The 17,016-nt window shown below is 40.6% G+C and overlaps 1 protein-coding gene across 5 annotated transcripts in view; it reads right to left on the bottom strand.

Annotated features, from left to right (window-relative positions):
* Nucleotides 1-17,016, bottom strand: part of gria4a (glutamate receptor, ionotropic, AMPA 4a) — a 107,657-nt gene that overhangs the window by 27,250 nt on the left and 63,391 nt on the right. For 4 of the 5 annotated variants that reach the window (XM_035154782.2, XM_035154783.2, XM_035154785.2 and 1 more), the window contains exons 11-13: nt 8,538-8,744; nt 5,865-6,080; nt 4,811-4,971 (exon numbers count right to left, since the gene is read on the bottom strand). In XM_035154782.2, the coding sequence (XP_035010673.1) occupies nt 4,811-4,971; nt 5,865-6,080; nt 8,538-8,744 (584 nt within the window). Of the gene's footprint in view, nt 1-4,810; nt 4,972-5,864; nt 6,081-8,537; nt 8,745-11,491; nt 16,029-17,016 lie in introns of those variants that run through there. The other variant, XM_035154788.2, reaches the window with a different exon arrangement.

Below are 17,016 nucleotides of genomic sequence, written 5' to 3'. Positions count from 1 at the left end.
TGTTGAAAATAAAGTAACTAAAAAAAGACAGATAGATAGGAGGACAGATAGATAGATAGATAGATAGATAGCTAGATAGATACGGATAGATAGATAGATAGACAGACAGACAGACAGACAGACAGACAGACAGACAGACAGACAGACAGACAGACAGACAGACAGACAGACAGGCAGGCAGGCAGGCAGGCAGGCAGGCAGATAAGATAGATAGATAGATAGATAGATAGATAGATAGATGAGTGAGAGAGTTGAGGAGGAGTGTGTGGTACACTGTGTCTCTCAGACTGCAAAGATGACTGCAGCAGGGAGAGAGGGACCCACACTGAATACCAATGGACCTACTATCCCAGCTCAATACACAATACATAAGAAACACAGTCTCACTCACACTCACTCTCACACAAACATGCACATTTAGTGTATAAAGTCATACAACAAGTGTCGACACTTGGACCAGACGTCTGCTGCTCATGCATGTGAAAGACAGACTGAGATGACAGATAATGAAAGAGGAGACTTTGGAAAGCCAACAATGCTGACAGCAAACAATACGCATACAGACACATTTTGAAATAAACATAATCAATAGTCGGAAAGGTAGAAGAAAATCTCTTCTGGTGAAGCTGGCTCCTTCTTTATATCCCTACTTTCACAGTACAAGTCCACCTCAAAACAAGTTGACGAGCTGTAGAGTTGTAGATATTAATTAATGTCACCAGTCTATCACAGGCCTGATGTGATAAAACATAAATAAAAGACCCTGATTTCCATGTAAAAGAGCACATGCCTTTTTTTCCCTACATCAGCACAGAGGAGAGTTCTGCTCAGTAATTGGGACCCAATGGACTAAAGTGAATCTCTGGGCGAGTCGAGACACTACAAAGAAATGTTATCCAGTTCTGTTATGTATTCTCCTTTATGAGCAATTAGTTCAGTGTGTTGTTTGTAGACGTTGGTGTGCAGCTACTACAAGGAAGGTAGACTGAGAAAGTGAATGAGTGAACAGGTTATTGTGTTTTTTTACATGTAAATATGAATAATTCTGATCGGAGGAAACTTGAAGGGGATGCATGGGCAGCGGGATCGAGACTTGTGATTTGATAAGTTGTCTAATTGAATATATAAAATGTATAGTTATATAATTGAATATATGTCCGTTGGGTTACATTAGCATCATGACTTTGCCTCCTTGCTAAGGTGAACAAAAGAGCGGTATGTCAAAGGAAATAAGATCTCTAGTGAAGGGACGGCGATCGGACGTGATGATATGCATGACACGTGTCCTTTTTTCCAAGGACGTGATCTAGTGTTACTGCAGAGCATGGCGGAACAGCGGAGGCTCATCCATCACCTCATTTTTCCAGCAGAAACTCTGGCCGGCAGGCTTATTTAATTTCTTCATCAATGGATTTAATGAACTAGTTAACTCTTTGATCATTACCTATTTTTAGTTTCCCACCTCTCCCTCTTACATAATCATGGATTGCGTCACTACTTAGGTATCGCCCTCAGCCAGTTGTGGAGGGGTTTTATGTGAGTACAATTACAGTGAATGTTTGATGTCTGGGCAAGTCAGGTGAGCGTCATCACTCCCCGCAGCATACAGGGAGGGACAATCACACATTTAACCTCCTTTCTTTACAATCAGTGGCTGCAGGTCAGGTCTGGAGTGGAGGTGAGGTGAGATATATATACCTCAGCAGCATGATGATAAAGACGATGATGGTGATGTTGAAATAGTGGTGCAAAGAGCAGTATGTGTAACACAGATGTGTTTTTTACATTTGTCTCAGAAAGTGTAACTAGGACAATGACGAATAACTTGGTAGTTGATGAACATGAACTATAAACTATCAATCTCAATACTACATCCTGCATAGAGCATCCAGATGTTTAAAGTCAAAGTCAGACCGAAATGCTATATGCTTTCAACAGAATGGACTGCATGTATTTCTAGTCTTCACAACTACTCAAAGTGCTTTACATCACAGATCACATTCATGCATTCGCATATACTTTCATACATACACACACATACATGTAAACCTGGTGAATTGTCTTTCACTCACACAGCCATCAGGTATACTTTTAGGGTTCAGTGTCTTGCTCAAGGACACTTCAACTTGTGGACCAGATGAGGCGGAAATCAAACCACTGACCTTCCAACGACCCACTCTAAGCCCTGAACCATAGCTGCCTAAAATAAGTTTGTTTCAAGCAAACTAAACCTTTTACGGTCCCGTGGTCTGCTGCTTGTTATGGCCTAAACTACATTAGCAAGAAAGTGTCAATCATGTTCATAACACGAGTGTAAAAATAAGGCCTGTTTACCGACTCCTCACAACACTTTTATTTAAAAGAATTTGGATTGCAATGTTGTGGATTTAATTTGCGTCGTTGAGTCAATGTCTAAGTTGTATTTTTTGGCTTTTCACTCTCTCATCCTCTTTTTAGCTGCTGTTTCTTAGTATATCTGTTCGGCACACACCAGTGCTTTTAATTCCTCGTTTCAAATAAATGTCTCCATTTATTTACTCCCTGGTCATCCTGGTCACAAAGCAGCACCACTAAATACACCAGTCTTTAAATCTACATCATACATTATTACTGTGCTGTTATCACTTTTAACTGAGCTGCCTCTAGAACAGTATCTCAGGCTCAAGTTTACTGAAACTGCTTCTCTTGTGTGAGAACTCCAGTAAACAAAACAGGAAGAACAAGCAGAGTCTATAAGTGACAGATTTCCCGTTGTAAGAATATAATCTGGTGTTTATGACTGTAGTAATCCTGGCCTGTGGAGGAGTTGTACTGTAGTGGAAGCGACAGGGTATGGTGATTTATATGACGAACACTGGCTTCATGTTAAGTATCACATTATCTCTGTGACAGCTGTAGCTTATGCGCACACATCTGTAACAGGGCCTGCATGTGGGTGTTGCATTGTTGTCTGTTTATGTGTGTGTGTGTGTGTGTGTGTGTGTGTGTGTGTGTGTGTGTGTGTGTGTGTGTGTGTGTGTGTGTGTGCAGTGTCAGTGTTTTTATGTGCTCGTCCTGTGTGTTGGCGTGAGTGTGGCAGTGTGCAGCTGGTGAGAGCGTTCTCCCATTCTGTGAGTTGGGGCTAGAATTGGCCTGTCAGTCACACTAAAGTGGGGAGGAGTGGGAGACGACAGGTGTTGGGAGGAGAGAGGAAGAGAGGGAGAGTGAAAGAGCGAAAGAGCGAAAGAGAAAGGCAGAGGAGCGAAACAGGAGGAGGAGGAAGAAAGTGAAGTTTGGTCAGGTGATGCACAAGTTTAGTTCTTTTCTTGAGCGTTCTTTTCTTGGTGTATGAAGCTTCTGTTTACACTGAGATCGTTTTCATTACACGTTGAAGTGTGATGTAAAGACAAATGATCACATGACTGTGCACATGACTGCTGCTCACTTAGTATGTCACCAAAACATACTGTTAAAAAATCATACATCTTGTCATGGATATCGAATCAATTAGAATTACTGCCGTGCTGTTGTTTGCCCCCAACAACCAGCATTTTTTAAACATCTGCCGAAGTTGAAAGGATTCTCTTGAAGTGTTCTTACACTACTTACCCTAGGCAAAAAAAGGGTTTTGCAAGGTCAGACTGACCTTGACCTTTGACCCCCATATTCTAATATTTGTATCCGTGAGTCCAACTGAATGTTTGTGCCATATTTGAAGAGATTTCCTCATGGTGTTCCTAAAATGTTGCATTCACAAGATCAAATACGTGTTTTTGTCAGGTCATGACCTTGATCAACAAAATCGAATCAGTTCATCCTTAAGTCGAACTGACCCTTTTTTACCAACTTTGAAGACATTCCCTTAAAGGTCCAGTGTGTACAATTTAGATGAAAGTGATCTATTGGCAGAAATTGAATATAAATAATCCTCGTGATGTTTTCACTGGTGTGTTTCATCTAAATTGTACGAAGTGTTTTCTTTAACCTTGAATAGACCCTTTATATTCAATTACTTTATATTTACAGGGAGTGGGTCCACTCTATGGAGGCCGCCATCTTTTTTACAGTAGCCCAGACTGGACAAACTAAACACCGTTTTTATGACAACTGAAGGCTACCACAGGTTATTTTTCATGTTTGGGAGGGGAGGGTGAGGTGAGGGGTATTCACTTCACCTTTCCTTCTTTCAGCTCATCATCTATCACTCTTTCTCTCCTGTGGTCTGGTCTGACGCTCTCCCTCACTGCTCCTTCTCTCCTTAGATTTGCTCCCTAAAGGTCTGGAGGATGACGTCCATGAATATTTCACTAAACTGCATTCTCAGCTTATCAATAATAAAATGCCATATTTCTTTAAATATTCTAAAAATACTGCTGGACTCTGCCTCTTCTGTGGTGCTTTAAAAATTCATATACACCTAGAAAACTGCTAAGTCTCCCAGCATTGCACATCCATACGGACATGACCGCTGAATGGTGTGCACCATCACTTTTGTGATGTGTGTGTGTGTGTGCATGTTGGTGTCTGTGTGTGCTTTTGCATGACATCTTAATGTTCTGTAACATTGTGTTGGAGTATCAGTCCAGTTCAGTGAAAACTATCAAAGTGCTAAGAGGTGATTCACATTGTCAACGGTCTGAATCACAAGAGCCTCATACTACAGCACTGCAGACAGTGAGACACGCACACATACTCACACAGGCTATTCCCAGCCCACACACTCTTATGAACACATCCTGCCGACTGACTCACACACTTTCATTCTGTCTGTCGGACACACATTCACAAATGCTCTCTGTTCGTCTCACACACTCCATTTCCCTCCCCTCACCGTGGTGAGATGTCGCAGCCCTGTTGCATGAAAGCTCCCAGTGAGAACCACAGGGAGTTGAAGATGCCGAACTCGTTGGGAGGCTGGTCTGTGGGGCCCTGCTCGGTGGCACCCTCCTCTGGTTCCTCCGCATGCCATTCGTATGGACTGAAACGACTCACCTGGGATGGAAAAGAACATTTAAATAAAAAGGATTTGGACCATTTAGAAGTCTATAAGAGTAAAAAAGACATGTGCAGGTGTATAGAAAGCAAATTGAAATCAATTTAACATCTTATACTGAGAGAAGCATAAAAACAGTGGGAGACATTATCTCAGCAATAATCGTAACAGCTTAATAATGCAAAGAAACCCACAGAGGGTAAATTTCTTGTTAGTGCTGTAGATAAGTAGTGTTTGAATCTTGAATATGCCGACACTCTCTGTCGGCTGGGGGGATCAAGACAATGCCACCATGCTTGAAAAGATGTTAACTGCTTTAAATGCATAATTGGAGGTTTTAATATTTCCTACATACAGGCAGTGTTTTATCAGATCAAGATTTATCAGCACTAAGTTATTATAGCACCAGAAAAGTCTCAGAAATGTTCACATGATGTAGTTCACTGGCTCTGTATAATTGTTTACCCTGGAAGTTAAAGTGAAACTGTACATTTAAATGTGTTTTCTGAGTTGTAACCTATATTATATGAGTGCTATTTGAGGAAATATATAAGTTCCTGGTTTTAAAATAATATTTACAACTAAATCTATAAATAAATTTACATTTACGGGTTGAATATGGCTAATAATGCCATCTAGTGTTTCAAACCGTCTCGGACCTTGCAGGGCCAATGCTTACATAGAGTCAACCGTTTGGGATGTTTTTACATTACGACATTTATGGGGACATTTGGGGGTTAAGGAGTGTCTTAGCTCCGCCTCCCAGCACTGCATTTAAAAAACACTTTTGGAATTCCAGGGAAAGACAAGCTTTTAATAACAAACTTCTTCCACATGTCACAATCCCACAACCCAGCTCGACCTCGGACCTCGGTTTTGAATGATCACTCACCAAAAACAGCACAACACTGACTCCAATGTATGCGAACACTATGCACATCCAGATCTCGTAGGCCAGCGGGTCCAGGAAGGAGAAAACACCCGGTTTGGACTTTTGGGGCTTCTTGATCATGATGGATATACCCAGAGACATGAAGGGCTTCGAGAAGTCAATCACTTCTTCTCTCACCAGAGTGATGGTCAGCGGGGCAACAGCGATTTCTGCTTTCTGCAAATAACAAGAAGGGAGGAAAGTATGCACATTATTTTAAGTGCAGTAAATTTGCAGCAACTTCATGTAAAACAGGTGAGCGGGAACTGTGTGTGAACTCTTTTTTTTCTGAACAAGGTGAGAGTCTGGGGAGAAAGATAAAGGAAGGAGGAGGAAATTGAAACACAAAAGGGCAGGTATAGTAGACAGGATCACTATAGGATGAGTGGAGTTTAAAGCAGGAGCGACAGAGGGGAAGAAAGAGGGGAGGCAAAGAAAGCGGATTGGTGCATGGGGGTGAGAGAACAAGGGGGAGATTATTGAAATTTGGACTTGTTGAAAGAGAGAGCGAAGCAGCAGTGAAAACCAGTAGAATGAGAGGGAAGTAATTCATACGTAGTAGGACATGGCCTGAATATCAATCAGTCAGCATTTGCATGTGTGCGCACACACTAGCAAAAATCTGCAAGTCCAAAACATTATTCATTCAGCAGACTGAGTATCTGTTTCTGAGTAGCTAAGTGTGTCTAAACAACGTCTGTAGTGTTATCGGTAAAAGAGGGTGCACAAACAGCATATCAAATAACATCCTCCGCTACAAGTGAAGATGCAAGGAGGATAAACAACATAAGAATGACAAGGAAATCAGAAGAGATATGGAAAAGAAAAAGGGAAGGAGAAGGCAGAGGAAGATATAGGAAAAAAATCCACAATGCACGAGAGAAATAGATGAAATAAATTTGAGTTGCAAAGCGAGAGGCGAATGTTACTCAACTTGAAAGAGAAGGAGAAGAAAGCCACAAAGATAAACAGAGAGAAAGGGACAAATACATAAAAGCGACTGTGAAGAGATGCAAAGGATAAAGAGCAGAGATCTCCTCACTGTGGCAGGAGTCGTTGCAAAGGGCTGCGGGTGTTTGGAACAAATCAAACCTGATTAGTCAATGCAGCGGTTCTGCTGTGTCACCTTCCACTACACACATTCTGGAGGCTAATTGATTCTGTCGCTTCGGTCTGTTCTGCAGCAGCGTCTCCGCTTTCAGCTTCCCGCTAAACGCAGACTGATGCTGCCCTCTGCATGTTGATAAAGTTTGCATCGAGACAGCGATGTGAAATCTGCAGGACGTGCATGGGACGTCAACGGCGGCATAATTAGCAAGCTCGCCAAATTCTCAAGAAATAAAGAGTAGGCGTCTAGATAGAGCCACTCAGAAGGAGACTGACGTGGGAACTAAGGAGACGCAGAGCTCCAGATAGGTTTATGGTCTAAGTGCGAAATTTTGAGCCTAACTGATATTTTTGCCCAGAAATGTGTGATGTGTCTGTAAAGGAGAACATAACAGTGTTTGGTCATATGAACCAGTTATCCTCTCTTACACTACAATAAATTATCTGTATAGAGATTTTTCAGTCTTATCCGTGACTCAAAGGGCTTTAAGTGCAAAGAACATTCACCTATTTACACACATTCATACAACTCTTCTATACGCAGTGCTTTTTCAATCACACATCATTCACTGTCAGCCCAGGAACTGAGGATCGGACTGCTGACGTTCTGTTTAGTGGACAACCCTCTCAACCCCTTGGTCCACAACTGCCCATATAGTAGGCCTGCTAATTTAACTACAGATTTGACCAATTTTCAGGTGGGGCGGCAACAACATTTAGAAACAAATTGGGTTTACCAAATCAACAATGCCGAAAAAATAGCTGGATTCATCTTTAAGACAACTGAAGTTCACTGAAATAAGACTATTTTGATGATGAAATACTTTTTTTTAACTGAGCTGAAGAACATTCAACTGATTAATGCTCAATGACAACTATTAACATAAATTCTGTTATTGTTGTTGTTGTATTCAATTTCTTAATGTGTAACCTCAAGCTAAATGTTGTGTTTTCATATTAGTTTTTATGTTACAAGAGCATCGTCTGGCTCATGTCAACATTACGTCAGACAATTAAACCAAAGGCATATTGTGAGTAAGACGCATACATGTCTGCATAATGCGACTAAGGTCAGAATACTATATTCCAAGTATGACCTTATTCAGGTTAAGGTAATCAGGAAACTCTGTGACAGTTTCTTATTCAGACTATTGTCGTAATCGGGTTAATGTCGTAATCTTGGTGTCCAGTGACATTCTTACCTGTGGGTTTGGAATTCTGTCTGCGTGTGTACTGAGACATGAGAGGTTCTTAAGTTGTGTACAATGTTTGTAATGAACATTATCCTGTTAAGTCTGCCAGGAACTCTTTGGTTGATGTGCACTATAAATAAACTGAGGCTGAGTTGAATTAAAATACATAAATAAGGAATTTGAAGGCATCATATTGGGATTTGAGAGCTCCTGATATAATTATATATAAGTAGTCTGGATTAGATAAATAATGAATGATTAACATTTGAGTGAGAGACAAATTTGTAGAATAGTATATACAATATAAGTCCAAATGTTTTCCATCCAAACTTACCCCATACACAAGCTCCCCAACCATGCCGTTCCATATCTTCGTCTCCGGATCTCTGGCTCCATATTTCCCGTCTGGTACGATCGAGATCTTGTATTTGATTCCGATGTGTTTGGCGATCTCCGAAGCCAAGTCCACGCAGTATCCCTCGAACTGGTCGTTGCCTTCGTAAAGCTCCCAGTTCTTCTTCAGCATCACGTAGGGACCCTCCTACAAAAGCAGCATAAGGGGAGAAAGACATATCTGTTTGGAGGAACATGACAGCAATTATTAAAAGAAAACAACTTATCAAGAGGAGCTCAGTTTCTTGCAGATGGAATTCAAGAGAAAAAGAGGGAAATGAAACAGGAAACCAAACAATAAACATTACAACTCAAAAATACACATGTACATTATCAGGAGATAATCTAAAGGTCACACATTATACATTACGTTTCCAATGTTTTAAGCTGTTAAAGGAGATAGGTCTCTTTAGGTGAATTATCTTGTCAGGAAAACAGCCACGAAAACTTGATAGAAACAGTTGCACAGTTTATAAAATGGGGAAACAAATATTAAAGCTGATTTTTAAGAGAACAAGTCTGGGGTAGATTTAGTTTTATATCCTGTATTTCTGACTTCCAGGGCCAATGCCTTTGTCTGACTCAACATGGCTCCACTGGGACCTTCACCTGACACGCTGAAAAGAGAAAAATGTACAAGAGAGAGAGGAAAAACATGAAAGAAAATGTAAGGAGGACTACTGCTATGGAAACGTGTGGCAAGAGGTAGAATGATTTAGAATGAAATCTGTGCATGGGATGAAAGCAAAGAAAGGCTTTAATGCTGTCTAGTGAAACGGTGAGTGCATTAATGATGACACACAAAGACACAAGCATGTGCACGATGACAGAGAATCATGCCCACACATTACAGCAGCGGGAGGAAAAAGAGGAAAAGGAGAAAGCGCTTTGAGTGACAGCGTATCCATCCGCCGCAGTGAGTTATGGTATTATGCCTGAAGCTGCTCACCCTGTAATCCAACTGAAACCAAGCCCATTAAAATGCTTTCAAACCCTTTTTAATCAAAGACTAATCTCATCTAATTAATCAAGCAGGCTTTATTTATATCATCAAACCCTCCCAAGCTATGAAACTGTTTATGAAGATCATGAAACACAATAAAAACGATAACATATTTTGTAATGAATTCTTCGTGTAGGGAAATTGGTTCACATTTGAAAGTGGACAGTGGAATCAAAGAGGATTTTTACACTGACGTGTTTTAAAAGGTGTCAGGTGAGTATTAACGTTACTCTCACAGAGGTAACGGTAAACCTCCAAAGTGAATCACACTGAAAGCATGTGTCGATTGGCAGAGACAGGCAGACGGATTAAAAAGCCATACAATGGAATGTGATCAATACAAACAAGACCTACAGAGGGAAGCTGGATTTAGGAATTGATCTATTTTCTGTAGTAAACAAAGATCTTCAAATAAAACAATTTCCTTCCTACTCGTGTATGACTAATAGATAAATGTGGAGAATTTTCTTCAACATCTACATCATTATTCAATAGATTTACATGTACCCAGATGTAAGATGATTTAATCACATAGAGGTACTTCTACTACTAAACTTCTACTAATGTACTTTTACTCATATTTTAGCATGCTGACAACAAACTAAGACGTGAACATGGTACACATTATACCTGATGTACATGGCTAATTCTAGTTTCAAAATCATAAAAAAGTGCAGCATTATTTTTCAACAAATGTACTTTTCCTCATTTAAATGGTTTGTTAGCTGCAGTGAACCATTTTTAAGTGTTAGTCCGCAATCCCAGCAGTGGTAAAACATTTATTTGTTAAGTGCAAAAGAAAATCATACATTTACATGTCAAAGAAACAGACAAATTTCAAAACAAACAAAAACATGCAAATGTCTCACTATATTATAAATACAAATAATAGTTCAGCTCTTAATTTATGCTGCACAGAACAATCATCATCATCATCGTCATCAAATGCAAAAAAAAAAAGAAATGTTTTTACTGTCAGAAAATAAAGAGCATTTCCTTTAAAAATGTCATTATCAGAGACATTAGCAGGTCCCGGGGGGCTCGTTACATTGACTCAACATGAATCATAGTGTTAATGAACAGCAAAACAGTTTCAAGTAAATTCACTCTGTTAACACAGTCACCAAGACTTCTCTGTAGCAGAGATACAAACTAAAGACATTAAGATTGTAATAATAATAGCCTTAAAGTACAATACAGATGAGATGAGTTGTAACCTCAACATTGTACATATACACCTCTTTCGTTTTTAATCATCATCTGTGTTATTTTTTGCAATCATAAACTCAGCTGCTGAGGGACACAACACATATTATTGATAGAAATGTGACGTTACAATGTGTGTGGAAATATGCCTGAAGGCTTCATTTATGGCAGAGATCATTTGGTGCATTGCTTCAGATGAATAACACCAAGCTGCCTGTAATATCTGTCGCATGCTTATATGGAAATAACTCCATTTAGACACAAAGTCAAAGGTTATACAGAAACCTGCCACAAAATAAAAGTAAATTAAAACTCTTAGATTACAAAAAGAATGAACTGTAACCAGATGGACAAGATTACAATTACTGAAACTGATTAAAATGCTGCGGTACAGTGCAGGTGCGTTTTGGATCCAGTGAAATAGAAATTCAAGAATCTGGTGCCATTTTAAACAGAGACTTTAATCCAACTTTGTACAGACATTTTTATCAACCCATAAGATGGATAGAGAAGATCAGCACTTTATTCAATCATCTCATTCACTGTAAATTAATTCAAAAATTCTCACCCTTTAAAATATACAATACATAATATAGGGTGCATGATAATAATTTCTGGGTGGTAAATGAGAAGATCAATACTTCTCTGAGATTTGTCTCTGAGATGTTTATCTTAGTTTATCACTCAAACACACGGCGCTTTGTGTCAATACCGACGGACAAAACGGAGCAGTACCACTGGTAATCATGGGGGGGCAGTGTATCCAACAGTTCAAGCAAGACAATCGCAGGACACAAGGAAGAAATGTCTACAATGGCTGAATGTTCAGAAGGGACACTTTGCGAGTGGGTAAGTTGGATCGCTTTTACCTTTTATTTCACTGTCGCGATGTTTGTTGGTGTCAGAAACTCTGCACTGCCCTCTACTGGATGTATTGCTCAACAACCATGCCAACGTAAAGGACTCATAGAGGTATGGTAGTGACAATCACATCGATTGAAACGGACACATCTCTTTTTGTACATGAAGGCAGCATGAATCAGTCTTAACAGACAAACATCTGAAGTCTTTGCTCCTATCTTATACGAGAGCAGTATGGACTGAAAGTGTGTTCACATATTGACTGACAGCCCTGAACTCCCACCTCTCTGATTTTGGCGTTTCTCTGATTGGTTTCATAGATGAAGATTAATCAAAAACTTTTGTATGGAATATCTTTGCACCGTTGTGAGGTTTTGCAATAAGTCTGCATGATATCCCTTCTCCACATTAAGATAGGTTTGATGTATATTTCAGCGTATACAATAATACAAAATAGAAGATTGTTGTTTGCATTTGGTCGGAGCCCGCCTGTTTCCAGTCTTCTGGCAGAGCTAAGCTAACCAACTGATGGCTTCTTACTAAATAGACAGATGTGACAGTGGTATTGATCTGCTCATTAAACCCTTGGCAAGAATGTGAATAACTAAACTGTTGAATGATTCCTTTAGATGATCACTCATGAACCCCGATGATGACATTTTGTCAAGCTCCTGTTAAGAAGCACAAACAGCTGTTGTGTATTGATTATTTACTTCCACACATTCTAACTACCTGACTGGATCCTACAGCGGGAGGTTGTCATATCAGGGACTATGCCATTAAAATTTGTAAGTGCTTTTTTTTTTACTTAATTTTTCATCTTAAAGCACTAATTCTCACGGGGAATCATTTCCTTAATTTCTGTTAACAAGGACAATGTAGCCAACTCCACTCCCTCCTCCTCCTCCATTAAATTACCCTCTGGTTTATCGTCTTATAAGGTCAAGTGTTTGAAATCAGAGCCGCCTGCTTTGTTGACTTAATTTAGTATTATGTAAGCAACTAAACAGACACACACAAACACACACATACCAATGGGAACTCAGCCAACAGTGGCACGGTTTCCCTTTAGAGCCTTCTTAAGGTGTGTTATCAGTTTGCCCCAGACGCTTTTGCCTCAGTGTGGTGGTAGTAATGCCAATATAGTGTTTGTGTGCGTGTGCGTGTGTGCACTGGATGATAGTGCCTGATGTTACTGCTGGTAAAGAAAGCATCATGATAATCATGAATCATGAGTCTGGGCATTGCAGAAAAATGGAAGGTGAAAAGGGGAGAGAAAATAGGAGCAAGATCAGGTAGTTGAAAGGAAAAGAAAGGGAAGGAAAGGTGGAAAATCAACTGGCGAGAGGGATGCATGGCGGTTTGGCAGCGTGAAACTATAGAAGAACACTGAAGGAGCAGATCAGAATACAGACAGAGATAGCTACAGGCTGAATAGTAGATAGAAACAGTAAAAAGGGAGGGGTGAGAAGGAGAGATAAAGGGATGGAGAGAACTTAAAATGGAGAGAAAGGGAGAGAGAGGGGCTGAAAAGAGGGGAAATGGGTGGGTGGAAGAGGGAGAACAGCTTTGTAGAAGCAAATGGTTGGAGCTGATAAGACATGAAACACTTCACACTGGAGCCAAAGAGGCAGACAGGACTTGCTATGTAAGCCAATAAGTGAGCCAGTGAAAAAAGGACAGGCATCCAACTGGGCAGTCACCTCATGGTCCAGTCATTGATTCAGGCTGCCATCACTCAATCAGTGTAGCGTTTAAAAAGCCAGACCGTCACAGGACGAGTGTGCCAGCCACCGAGACGTTTAATCAGCCTGCGAGCATTCTTCGAGATGGCCGGAGAGGCCCGCCAGGCAGTCGGTTAGTCACGGCCATGTTTTAGTCGGTCAATCACTTCATTCATTCACTAATTACTGCAAATTACAGTACATCATCGTATCCAGTCACACGTGTGGCCTACTCAGCCGTAAAGGTCAGTCAGTCAACAAGTCAGTCAGGCAGTTCACTGCACAGTCTGCTGGTCACTGAGTCAACCTGCCAATTACACCCAGCTACACAGACACAAAGCCAGTAACAGGCCAGTTAGCTGCTGAGCAAGTCAGCGAACCAGGTAACGAACCAGCCGACCAAAAACACGCCTGGATGGCAGTTTAGCCAATGATTTGAGAGAGTCTGCACCTGCTCAATCGATCAACCAGTAAACCAGCATCTACAATAATTTGTGTTAGTCACAATTCAAGTTGGATTTGATAAATATCTTTTCCAAAGCCAACATTTCCAGAAGAATTGTTCATTTTGACCGCTTTCACATGTTAAAATGTGTCCTGAAGTGGTCAGAGCTAAGTGCAGGTCTGAACGCACCCAAATGGGTCCTGAGAGCCGATCACTCAGAATCAAAATCAGGGTTTTTTGCCAAATAGGTTTACACATACAAGGAATTTACTGTGGTCGGTTTTGTGCAAGCATAAAGAAAAAAATAAAAAAAATAATTAACACTAGAAAAGGGATTGTGCAATATTTTGTAAGCTCAATAAAAGGATTATGCAATTTGGACGATAAGATAAGATATTTACAATCTGAAGTAGGTATAGCTAATCCGTTATTGGCCACAGGAAGTTGAAGTGTCAGTCAGACACCCACATCTGAAGGTGGTCTGGTGGAAACATCTGGCCTCTTTCTTTTTGATGTGCAAATACAAATGCGTCCAAGGCCACAATGTCACATGTCGCTCGAAAGAGCTTCACTAACAATTTTATCATTATGATTTCAGTGCTCCTCATATTTTATGTGTATTTTTACAGTAATTCACACTTGATACACTGTTAATTATATTCTGATCTTTCATTCACATTTTGTGTCATATCTCTGCTCCTACATTCATATGTCAGGCCTGTAGTTTACGATCATTGTGAAGAAGTGTCTACTCAGCTGATCACTTTTGATCGGATCTCTCAGGATGGATGTTAATACCAGGTCTGGATGGGCTAAACTCTCACATTCCTGTATCACATCTGAACCTTTTGTCCTGATCCTCATGAAGAGCTTTGAGGAGGATAAACATTGACCCCTCGTTTATAAATACACCAGGGGGGCAAGTTTAAAGACTAATCCAACTGATTGAGCTAAGGTCAATAGGTTTAATTTAATATTACCTAAGCCAATTAAACACAATAATAAAGGAGCATTTTTAAGAGGCAGCAAACTAAGACCAGAGTAAAATAAACAAAAGATTGTCAAATCCTCGGGGGGGCTTTGTTGAGCGTTAACAAGACCAGCAAGTGTACGTCAGTGAAGGTAAATGTCCAAGGGCTTAACAACCAATTCCTGTCAATGCAATTTGCTCACACTGGCTTCACTTGTGTGAGTGTGCATGTGTGTGTAATGTGCTGTACATGTGTAGATGACTTATTGAATGAAGGCTTAAGAGCCTGCCTGCATGAACGACCTACATTTGGGTGAGACTGTCACATCAATGTGTATTTCAGGAGGGTTTTTGAACATAACTTAACTTTCATACCTTTAATGTTTATAAAATGACAATGTCAGTGTTAAATTGTGTCATTTTAATGTCAAAATTCAAATCTTCCTGATGCAGGCTGTGATTATGCTTTAGAGTGATGGCACTAGTGTTTAATAACTGAAAATAAAAGAACTTCTTCAATTATACCCTTCCATCCAGATGTTTGCATTTAGAAAACCTCTCAGAGAGGCTGAAACACAGTGCAGAGAAAAGTTGACTGAGTAGACATGATGGAGCAAATTTACAGGGTGACGGAGCAGAAAGATAAAGGAGGAGGGAGAGCAGTAAAGTGAGGGCTGCAGGACTGACCAGAAGACACAATATAAATGTTGGTGAGGTCATTTCTCCTGTAGGTGTTCTGTAGAGTGCCAGAGAATATTGTGGTGATTGCGGTGTCCTCAGAAAGAGTACAATATGAATGAACAGGGATGTCCAATGGTCCGGTGATTTTGCCACAGCATCCCACGCAGAGCTCTCGTCCAGCTGTGCTTTAGTTATGAGCTGAAGACTTGAGCGCAGAGAGGAAGGCATCCCAGTGCCATTGTCATTCTGTTTTAATACATGGCAAACCACTTCTAAACAGAGAAATTATTTAAATAATCTTTTCAAATAAAATATACATCAAGAAAAAAAGAAAGGCAGTTATGAGAGAAAGAAAAAAAAAAAGACTCAGAGCACAGAGTGTCCTTGTTCTGCGCTTTAGAGACACTCAGCCTATCACTGTCTGTCCTCTGTCTTTCCCGAGGGTTTACGACTCAGGTGAGTCTGCGTTTCAGGCTGTTGCTCTGCTCTGTCTGCAGACCCCGGCGTCAGTGTCGCAGCAGAGGCTTCCTCATCATCAGAGGCTGCAAAGAGGAGGAGGCGGCTGAGCTAACATTAGCCAAGGCCTGCTGAGGTCACCATCCACAGAGAAATGTGCAGGTGGAGGGGGAAACAGGGAGATGGGCGGGCGGGGGATTGAAGAGATGGGTGGAATTAAAGACAGACAGCAAGACATGGTGAGAGAGAGAGAGAGAGAGACAGCATAGCGGCGTTGGAAAAAAGTCAGATGACAAACGGACGGACACGGGAGGGGAGCAACAGGGAAGGAACAAACTTCGAAATATGTCAACAGCGAAGTCAGATTGTTTCGCACACTCAGCTTTTACAACCACACAAAATTAATATAACACAAATTAAATAGCCACATATACGTGTGTTCTAACAGGTATTGTGTATTGACTCAATGTGCATGTATTCAAAAGAGGTTTTTGTCACAAAATAATAAATTTGACAGTGTTTGTAATTGCTCATCTTGGGTCTGGCTCTATGCTTCCTCCCTGTGCTCACCTGACCATGTCTAGCCACTAGGGGCGCTCAAGTCTATTGATTTATGAACACAGCAAAGTCTTCGAACAATCTTTCAGATATTTGTTCATGTCTCGGCACCGAAGGGAGCACAACTAGATATTTTGTTCGTACTTATGTGTTTGCTGGATGAATCAATGTGCCTCGAAACAAAATGCTAAGCTGCTGAAGCTCAAGCATCTGTGGCTTGTTTTTATCTCTGGGCTCAAATTAGTCTTTTGAGTTGCTTTCACTTGCATCACTTTGCATGCCCAATTGAATTAGACTGATTACATTTACAGGAAGGGGATGGCCACCATAAAAAGGCTGCAGATGGGTGAAGTGAAATCAAATGTAAGCAGAGGATGTGCACAAATCCAGCGATTAGCCTTCTTGTATCCTTGTTTGAGGAAGGAGGAATAATTACTGGGCCTCAGACCGGTGTCTATGGGGAAGCCATTAGAGGAGACTGGACTGAGGTCACTTCTAAATGGTGATCTGAGGTCA

The sequence above is a fragment of the Hippoglossus stenolepis genome, chromosome 4 (assembly GCF_022539355.2).
Source record: "Hippoglossus stenolepis isolate QCI-W04-F060 chromosome 4, HSTE1.2, whole genome shotgun sequence".
In the NCBI taxonomy this organism is placed as follows: domain Eukaryota; kingdom Metazoa; phylum Chordata; class Actinopteri; order Pleuronectiformes; family Pleuronectidae; genus Hippoglossus; species Hippoglossus stenolepis.
The sequence above is the reverse complement of the archived record's forward strand: the minus strand, read 5'-3'. Positions and strand labels throughout refer to the sequence as shown.